The 9,781-nt window shown below is 35.2% G+C and overlaps 3 protein-coding genes across 3 annotated transcripts; 2 read left to right on the forward strand and 1 right to left on the reverse strand.

The window, feature by feature from the left end:
* Window positions 1-215: 215 nt before the first annotated feature.
* Window positions 216-986, forward strand: LOC120152992. Its single transcript, XM_039165038.1, has one exon. It carries the CDS (start codon window positions 338-340, stop codon window positions 809-811), a length of 474 nt encoding a protein of 157 aa, XP_039020969.1. The 5' UTR covers window positions 216-337; the 3' UTR covers window positions 812-986.
* A 4,980-nt stretch (window positions 987-5,966) lies between these two features.
* LOC120153018 lies at window positions 5,967-6,371 on the forward strand. The gene has a single exon (XM_039165049.1). The coding sequence runs from the start codon at window positions 5,967-5,969 to the stop codon at window positions 6,369-6,371; it is 405 nt and encodes a 134-aa protein (XP_039020980.1).
* A 1,599-nt stretch (window positions 6,372-7,970) lies between these two features.
* Window positions 7,971-9,774, reverse strand: LOC120152997. Its single transcript, XM_039165040.1, has 6 exons — window positions 9,412-9,774; window positions 9,216-9,315; window positions 9,061-9,120; window positions 8,891-8,977; window positions 8,673-8,801; window positions 7,971-8,502 (listed from the first exon to the last, which is right to left on the reverse strand). The coding sequence occupies exons 1-6, from the start codon at window positions 9,711-9,713 to the stop codon at window positions 8,200-8,202; spliced, it is 981 nt and encodes a 326-aa protein (XP_039020971.1). The 5' UTR covers window positions 9,714-9,774; the 3' UTR covers window positions 7,971-8,199.
* Between the last annotated feature and the right edge of the window lie 7 nt (window positions 9,775-9,781).

The raw sequence follows: 9,781 nt of genomic DNA on the forward strand, positions 1-9,781 counted from the left end.
TTGAGTACTTTAATCAGATATACGGGTGAAATAGTCACTGTCAGTGTAATATCATCTCGAAACGACGGCTGATGGACTCTGATCCTCAGTCACTTGTACAGCCTGTCACCACCAACTTACAGGCTGGCAACCTCTGCTCACTGCTCTCACAAAAATGCTTATTACACATCACGACGAAATCCTACGACGCACTCACTTGTTCCTCTCTCCCTCTCTCTCTTATATATAAACTCCCCCCAAGCCCGATCTTCCACTTGCCCATTCACCAAGTCCAAGCTCAAGCCTTTTCAGTTCCAAAAATATACGATAGCCGCATTAAACTCCACGAATCTGGAAAATGGGTATTTGTAGCTCTTGCGATTCGACGCATGCAGCCACGGCCAAGCTGATTCTCCAAGACGGGAGATTACAAGAGTTCCCTTACCCTGTCAAGGTGTCTTGCGTTCTACAGACAAACCCTGCGTGTTTCATCTGCAACTCCGATGAAATGGACTTCGACGACGTCGTGTCCGCCATCGAAGAAGACGAGGAGCTTCAGCCCGGTCAACTTTACTTTGCCTTGCCTTTGAGTTGTCTTAAACATCGCTTGCAGGCTGAAGAAATGGCTGCATTGGCTGTTAAAGCTAGCTCCGCTTTGATGAAAAGTAATAACCGTCGTGAAAAATGTGGGTGCAGATGTAAATCCGTTACCCCTTCTCCGGTTTCAGAGGAGTCTCGTCGTCGGAAAGTTGCCTCCGCAGGCAGTACCGGCGGTGGTGGGAAGAGAGGGAGGAGAAAGTTTAAGGCTATGTTGAGTGCTATTCCCGAATAGGGCGGGGTTTATTTGGGGAAAACATGATCGATATTTTTGTAAATAAGCAATGAAGTTGAGGAGCTGTTAGTTTAATCGTCGGTAGAGATGGAGGTGATTGACCGTCATGGTCAGTGGCGGACCAGAAATTAAAAATCGAGGGTATAAAATTATAATATTTAAAAAATAATAATGAGTGTGTAAATTTTTTTAATATATTAAATTACATTTTATATTTTCCCTTAAATAATGAGATGCACTTAATCTTCTAGCTTGATGCATCCGCCCTGTCATGGTGGATGTGTTGACCTTAAAGTTAAAAATTCTAGTAAGGGTCGTGTTACAGTTTTACCCCTATTTGGGTCAAAAATCAATTTCACCCAATCATATCTTTCATTTATCACTAATGGAGTATTTAAAATAATCAATTTAATTAATGTCATGAATCTACTCGGCAGAAACAATCTTAATAGATCGACATTTAAATTATTCTTTTCGAATTAGGCAACTAAATGAGGGAGACTTGCATCAAAGGCATTTTATAAAGGGATGAGTGTTGGATTCGGGTTTAGATAAGTTCTCACTTGATTTTATTTTTCTTTCTTTTAAGAAAATTGAGTTAAGATTAAGTCAGATTAGATTGCATGTAAACCTATAATCTTTCTTCTTGTTGGAAATGGGGCAGACTCATATCATCATCAAACTCAACTTGCACTGAAAACCTCTCTCTAAGCTCTCTTCATTATTGGCTGGAATTTAAACTCAAATAAATTGCTTACAACTAAGAGTTAGTTGAAAATGCTTGACCATTAGATGGTATATCAACTTAACTGAACAATTGCCTGTTTGGTTCCTCGGAAAATTACCATGCATGAAGACAAACAAGTGGGGACTGGGGAAAGTAAAATCATAATTTTCAAGAGTGGAGGGACCATGACCAACAAACACCCAAACCATCCATCATTTCACACAAGTTGGTGGTCCTTGGCTTCTCGTGAGTTGGTCCAAATTTAGATGGAATTGCATTCAATTATTTCTTTAATTAAGGCATATGTATATGCGCACATACATATACTACTATCCAATTAATGTCTTCGATTATCATTCTAAAACCAGGATCAAAGTGTACTAATCATCTTTTAAATTGCGGCCAATAATTTTAAGGGTAAAGGACAGAAATAATCCTTCGACTATAGGAAATTGTTTTATTAAGTCCATCGACTATTAAAAGTTATAAAATTATCACCTGATTATACATTATATTTCAAACTTGTGCTTTTTCATTAGGAATTGCTAGTTGTATAAGTTGGACGTTAACATGATGACCTAGATAAGATAGTCAATTGAAAATTTGGATCAAATTTTATCAGATCACAGTCAGCAGGTTTAAAGTTTAACTTAAAATACCATTAATTTTTTAATAAAAAATGACGAGTTTGTAACATAATAAATAGTTGGGTGATAATTTTATAACTTTTAACAGTCGAGGGACTCAAGAAAGCAACACTATAATTGGAGGATAGTTTTTGTAACTTTTAATAAGCAAAAGATTTAATAAAGTAGTATCCATTAGTCGAGAGACCATTAATATACTTTACCCTAATCTTAAATGGCAAGATGAATACAAATACAGTAATATAGATCCCACTAGCTTTTCTCTCTCTTTTTTTTCCCTTACAAATACAGTAATATAGGTCACACTAGCTTTTCTCTCTTTTTTTCCCCTTGCGTGCTACTTTGCTAAAATAAATATTCATGCCTTGAGGGCCTCAACTATCTTGATCATAGGCTCCTGTTGGATTTGTATACAGCTGTTTCTCGAATAAATTTGGAGTTCTTTGGAATTGAATTAATTTCGATGGAGAATTAAATACTTCATCCATAAATCACACGATGAATTAATATATTTCATGCTGTCTTTCTCTTTTTGCATGTTTCTCCAACTCAATGTCTAAATGGGAAATAATCATGTACTATAGTTTTAATATACAATAAAAAAATTATCGGTTTTGTGATTATTTAAATAATAAAATCGATAAAAATTTACCGGAAACATTATTATTTCTAATGGTTTTATTATTTTTTCTACCGATTTTGTTATTGTTGGACACTTTACCGAAAATGTTAAAAAATATTGATGTTTTGGATGAAATAATAATGTTTTAGGTAATTTTTTTACCGATTTTATTATTTAAATAATAACAAAACTGATAATATTTTTTTAATTATAAATTAAGAATATCGCACTGTAAAAATTCTCACGTCGAAATAGGATAACTCTGCTAACAGTAAAATGAATTTATATTTTATCGTCGATATCTTTCTTTTTTTCACTGCTTGTACTTCAACAAAATCCCAACTGTAACTTATTTTCTTTGCTCATAGTTCGTGTAATTGGACGGGTATATATGATTAGGTAACCTTGGATGCCCTACAGCCATTAATTCTATTTGGAGCATATTTACTTTTTTCTTTTGATTTTAGGGCAGATCTCTGGGGACTTTATTAACCTACGAAATAGTAGATACAGGGCCCCCTCTCCTTATCAAAATACTGAAATGTTCAACTAGAAATATTGCTTATGACTACGTACAATGAAACAGGTATGAAACACGAGTGGTCCAAACAAGGCCATAACGTGGAGCTTCAAAAAGCATGATTATTATTTCACATTTGATTCATCGTAGTAAAATTGATAAAAATAATCTAATCAAATCTAATTAATTTTCATTTTAGAATTTGATCAGAAATATTTGTCACGACTGCATTTTTAAAACCAATATATCTAATATATATTATAAGTTTATAACACTCATAATCAGGGATGAAACTGGGCGGGGGCGGATAGGGAAAGTCGCCCCTAAAATTTTATAATAATCATATATTTTAATTTTTTATGTGTTTTCTTTTGAAATTTTGTTTTCACCTCCACTTCTAAAATTGTATAAATTCAAGTTCGTCTCTCCTAACATAAGATCATGTGTATGTCTATGCTCATAACGGTGCATTGTCGATGTTTCGGTCTATAAAAAACATATCATAATTTGAGGTTAGATAGAAGGAATTTTGGCGAGAATAGGACATGGATGTTGGATTTAAACAAGCATTGAAATTGACAAGATATAAGAAAACAAATGAAAGTGGGGATATGGGAGAAAATGAGTAGAGAATCATTTGAACAATTGTTGATGGAAATGTGGACAATTTAGACTCACTGTCTTGTTACCGACGTTCTATTATTGGTCACCATATTTACCATGGGCCCTTTTAAGCTCCAATATTTTTGGTTGGGTCGGACTACATTACTCCATCTATTATCAAGTTGATAATTTATTAAATAACTACAAATAATCATAAATTTTAAGTACCCCAAAGTTTTATTAACCCTGCATTTACCAATACAATAACGAAAGAGCTTATAAACATCGAAATCTCATAAATTAGAAGTAAATAAATGGTAAAACCGTGCATAAAGTCATTTGCGGTTTGTTGAAGTGTGAACACAAGACATTGGTGTGTGGCACAAAACTACAAGAACAAAGCCGGTGGGTGCCTTTTTTACGTCAAATGTGACTTTCGTGGATCCTATTACCCTCAGGAAAGGGTCTCTAAATTCTAAAGTTCGAATCATGTTTTTTTTACTCTTTAGTTTGGGCATTGAAATTTAAGCACTGCGGTCCAATATAAATCTAAAGTTTGACTCTTTTAGGACCCTTCCATCAATTTTCGCTTTGGGAAATCTTCGATATAAGAAAAATATATTTACCTACGCAAAATCAAATAGAAAATTTTATGTGAGAGGAAATAAACTTATAAAATGTTAGAAGAACGAAAGTATATCAATATAATATAAAATATAAAATATTGAATTTTTTTGCAATCGTCTCCATATATACATAAATGAATTGAATAATAATAAAAAAAATCTCACATTGAAAACCTACTATAAAATATTGCATCCAGGGCAAGGCAGGCATATCAGGAGTAATTAAGGGTGCGTTTGGATGGGAAAAAAAGATTACCATGGAAAAAGTTTTTTCCAGAATGTGATATCCATATTGGGATTGCAAAGATTCTCAATAAAGGGTAATAAGTCATTCTCAACAATGATATTTTGGGGGCTTATTACCAGAAATGTCATTCCCCTCAATTCCTTAGGTATTAATATTTTCTCATGACTTTAGACTAAAATGCCCTTAAAACAATTTTTTTCTTCAAAAATATCATTCTCCTAACCGTTGAATAAAAAAATTCTACCAAGGGTAAATTACAAATTTATCCTTAAACTATTTTAGATTTACAAAAAAAAGTCCACAATTAGAATTTTATATGAAGTTCTGGGGTTAAAATAAAATTAAACCCTTTCATTAAACTAATTTATCTTTTAAATTTTGTAAAAAAAATTATATAAATTTTATGAATTTAAATTTTTTAAAGAAAATATATAAATATATAAATTAAAAATAATAAAATAATATATTTTTTATGATCTTTTGTACAAATATTTTCTTTTGAATATTTAGAATTCAACTTGTTTAAAAAATAAATATAAAACAATGACAATTTAGTAAAATATATATTCAAATAATCTTTTATTCCTTTAACCAAATATTGTAATCTTATATTCTTGCTAAACAAATCAGACACAACAATGCAACATTCCCAGTAATGTGTTAGGTAATGTTACATTTCGATAATCCTATTTCTGGAAGTAATGCAACATTCCATGAACCAAACGCACTCTAATCGCATAAAAAACCTAATATATATATGCAGGGCCGGTTTTGGGCCTGTGCGGGCTGCCCAACCGCACATGGCCCAATTTTTATAAGGGCCTCCAAATTTTTTAAGTCTTTTGTAGATATAGTATATATATATATTTAAGATGTTTGACCCAAGAATTTTCAAGTCCAAGGCCCACATTATTACATGAAGATATTTTTTACCACTATTTAACGTTTTCTTATAGTTATAATAAATTTTAAAATATTAGTGAACTTCTTTATATATCTAATATTTTAATTTTAAAATGCTTATTTTACTATTACTATTATGGTATAGGGCCACCAAAATTTACAAGACGGTTCTGTATATATGTATTCGACACCGCAATCAAATCCTGTTCTAGACTTTCCTGAAACACCCAAGAAAAATAAAGTTGTTAAAAAAAGGCTAAATGGGAACCTATATATCCTCAAATTCAAGCTCAAAATCTGGCAAAACTGTAGGAGGAGGAGGACCGCGTGGCGTCAAACGGTCATCGACAGCAGCCAAGGTGGTTCACTTGGAAGGTCGTGTTCAAGAGTTCAGGCAATCAGTCCAAGCCAAGAACATCGTTTCTCAGAATCCTGGTCACTTCCTCTGCAGCTCCGAGTCGATGTCTATTGGGACATGCGTGCCACATGTCCTCGATGAGAAGGAGCTTCAACCGGGACAAGTTTACTTCTTGCTGCCACTCTCCCAATCCGATAAACCCCTTTCCTTGCCGGACTTGTGTTCCCTCGCCATTAAAGCTACCGCTGGCTTTGGCAGACACAGTGTGGACCTCTCCTCCAGTAACTCCAAACTCATCCTTAGGTGATGGAGGTGGTAAGATCGACATGTTCTTTTTTTTCCATTAATGTGATTAATATTGTATGATTTAGATTGTAAAAGTCAACGTTTTTTGGATTGATGTTTTCACTTTAGGAAAGTAGTCAATTTATCCAACTTTGTTAGCCATTGATCAAACCCAAACTTGCCACGGCACCCAGTGAGGCCTATCACCTATGGCTAGTATTCTTGCTTACTCAACCCATGTTTTGCTGCATTACTTTGATAAGTTCAACTCTAAAACTTTCTTTCTCAATCGTCACCTGATGGTTTTGGATGCTTTTGTAGTGTCTTTTTATCATTTGTTTTGGGACAGATCATTGAATTCATCGCCATTTTTGTTCCCTCTGAAGCTTAATATTATAAACTCAAATGGAATTGTAAATACAACCATATCAAATGAGAACGGCTTGGACTAAACACCTTCCAATCCTACTAATGCACCGAAGTTTTGCAGTAACAGTTGAATTCAATTAGAAAATAATTCATTAGGGTGTTAGGGAATTTTAATGTTTAACGTAACATATCGGAGATCATGATATGCTTAACAGATTTCTTTCACTCTTCAAAACCGAGAAGGAACTGCAAAGATAATTTGAATTCAAATTTCATGATACTCACTTATCAGATCGTGTCAAGGGGACTGTAACTAAGATACCTTTTTCAATTCGAAAAAGACAATGTTATGTCTATTGTCATCAAATTAATTATCTTTTTGAGTTTGGATTCAAGCTAAAGGAAAATATATAAAATGCACTGATCCCCATGAACTTTATACTGATTCATTGACATAACCTGACCAAAACTATTTATCACCAAGTACATTGTCACCGATGGCCAAACCACCTTGGTTTCAATTCTAGTTCCAGCTATTTGCCATAACATAGACGACGGATAGTGCCAGCAGCGGGACCTGGCAGAATTCCAGGAAGCACAGAAGCAATTAAGATTCAAGAGCTACAATTTTGGTCGGACCTCTCAAGTGGAGTGAGCAACTAGACAATGCCAATAGGCTTCCTTGCTAAGTGCCTAAGTGCCAAGGAACAAAATGGGTTCTCACTCAGTTTGCAGGCCTGACAGTCACAGATCACATGTATGGAGCAAACCAGTCATTGGGTTTAGTGGAGCACCAGGCGACCCATCCATGGATTGTTGAAAGTTCTGAGAAGATGATAGAATCAGCTCGAAAAGGGTTTTTCTCGTACAGTTTTTTCCCCTTTTACAGTTTGGGTATGACTGAGGACTTTGTTAAGTATGATTAATTATGAAAATAACCATGGAAGGTTGGTTCTATGTTATTTTTAACTTTAAGCAACTGAATTGGGAAGTATAGTCGGCTAAATCTGAATCACTCGGCTGACAGAGCAGACCGCGTGCAAAGAGCAAAGCTGTGCAGTGTGCTCAACGTGACGAACATGGTTGAGCCCAATTCTCTATATTTCACCAACATGGACAGAATTTTTAAGTCAAATTATGAAATGGGTTCACGTGCTGGTGCAGGAGACCAACTGAAATTTAGGATAGGCATATTTAGAGTCAGATGCTCAAGTTGTGTAATTTGTGTTGGTATTGGGCTGGCCCAGTTGCAGAGCCATGCGTGCATGAATAAATGGATGCTTGAAATGATTTCTAAGGAAGAGCTCATACCAAAACTGTATACAAACCTTAATGCACATTGCACTACACAGCGTAATAACATTTACGTCACGGAATATACCCTATTTCTACTTTGTACAGGGAAAATTTGAAATCTTACAAAATGGAAAATAGTCTATTTCATCATGCTCGAGCTCCATGCCATCAATGCATACAAGCAATCATCTTACGAGTTCTTTAGATATTAGATACCTGAAGGTGAAATTGTGAGGAATCCACTCAATGCTCTTGCGGGATTTGTTTACTGGACATTTTCTGATGCTTTTACGAAGGGATTCAGGCAAAGATTGTTGGAGCATTTCGATGAGGCCAGCTGGACATAAACTTGAGTCCTTTGCAAATGATTCTACGATCTTTGGTAACAGAATTTTCAGGTCTTTGCGGACACCAAATGAGGCTCTGATGTACTCTTGTTTTGCAGTTTCCAGCTCTTGAAATACTTTCTTCGGTGTATAGGCACGGACCTAAAAAAAGAATAAGTATGATAAGGAGATAATTTACATAAAGTTGACACCAAAGGGAAACTTCAAGGCCAACTAAATAAATCCAACATCTGTCAACTGGTTCATAAACAATCCTATCATTGGTCCTAATAGTAGGGGTGAAAAAACTCAGATCAAAGATGATATAGTACTGCAGGATCGGAATGGTTTCCCGAACAAAGAGCAAAGTGTAGAAGTGGTTCTGGATGTTCAATTGCATATGCCTGCCTTCTATCTCCAGTTTTAAACTTTGTCCTCGAAGAAATTAATAATCGGAGCCACTACAAGCAGAAGAACCCTTAGTCAACTCCAGTTTTAAGTAATTAGAGATTCAAAATCAAGGACAGGGAAGACGAAGATTGAGATCTACCTGTACAGGACGAGACATACGACACCCAAGGATGGAACTCTGTATTGTATCTGCATTGATGGTGTGACCCCCAATGTTATATGCAGCCTGTATAGTACAACTATGAGATAATGCATACCAGTCTAGTTTCATTATTCATGAGAAGCAAAAATGAAGCCAAGTTTGGTTACCCTCGAAAGTAGAAAGAATCTCTTCACATTATTTTGTGGAATACCATGAGCCAGAAATGCCTATATCATGGAAGAAGAGGGAAGACCGAGTATTATCGCGAAATTGAAGCCAAATCTATAACAGAAGATTCTTTTAATTTGATGAGAATACATACATGCATCACTAATGAATTGTGTATGTTTATCCAGAACGCTAGCTTCTCTTCATGTTTCAACTTCCTTGGGTCGACTTCTTCCAGTCGACAGATAAGAGACCTATAACAGAACAATAATTTGATTAATACGTGATTAGATGCAAGAGGAGCAGAGGTCAAATGTTTGGTTGTGATGATTCCATGTTAGGAAACTGACCTGAAATTTTGTAGCAAGTTTTCAACATCAGCCATCTTTTTACTATCCCTTAAAATCCATTGCACTTCAAGCATTGAGCTATATGGTCCGCTAAACTCTTTGAGTCCTTCGATGTGGAAAGGGTTATCTAACCGTACGTCGAAAGATGAATTATTTCTGAACCCTGGACTCCACATGTCATGCTGATCTTGTGGGGAAAAAACACTAGCTGATGACATGGATGAATTGGGAGATGAACTACTGTTTTGGATCAATGGTGGGTCTGCAAGCTTGCAATATATAACAGAAATACACTTCATCATATCCTCCGAAAGCTTGTTTGGTGTGTCTGGGACATGATCAGATATTTGAGAGCCAAGATACTCGGCCA

This window comes from Hibiscus syriacus, unplaced genomic scaffold (genome assembly GCF_006381635.1).
Source record: "Hibiscus syriacus cultivar Baekdansim isolate YM2019G1 unplaced genomic scaffold, ASM638163v2 tig00111097_pilon, whole genome shotgun sequence".
Lineage (NCBI taxonomy): Eukaryota > Viridiplantae > Streptophyta > Magnoliopsida > Malvales > Malvaceae > Hibiscus > Hibiscus syriacus.

Coding starts and splice junctions, on each gene's coding strand:
- LOC120152992 (XM_039165038.1), top strand. CDS start 338: ATGGGTATTTGTAGCTCTTGCGATTCGACGCATGCAGCCACGGCCAAG.
- LOC120153018 (XM_039165049.1), top strand. CDS start 5,967: ATGGGAACCTATATATCCTCAAATTCAAGCTCAAAATCTGGCAAAACT.
- LOC120152997 (XM_039165040.1), bottom strand. CDS start 9,713: ATGATGAAGTGTATTTCTGTTATATATTGCAAGCTTGCAGACCCACCA. Junction 9,316..9,411: donor AACTTGCTACAAAATTTCAG/GTCAGTTTCCTA, acceptor GTTCTGTTATAG/GTCTCTTATCTGTCGACTGG. Junction 8,978..9,060: donor GATTCTTTCTACTTTCGAGG/GTAACCAAACTT, acceptor TGTACTATACAG/GCTGCATATAACATTGGGGG.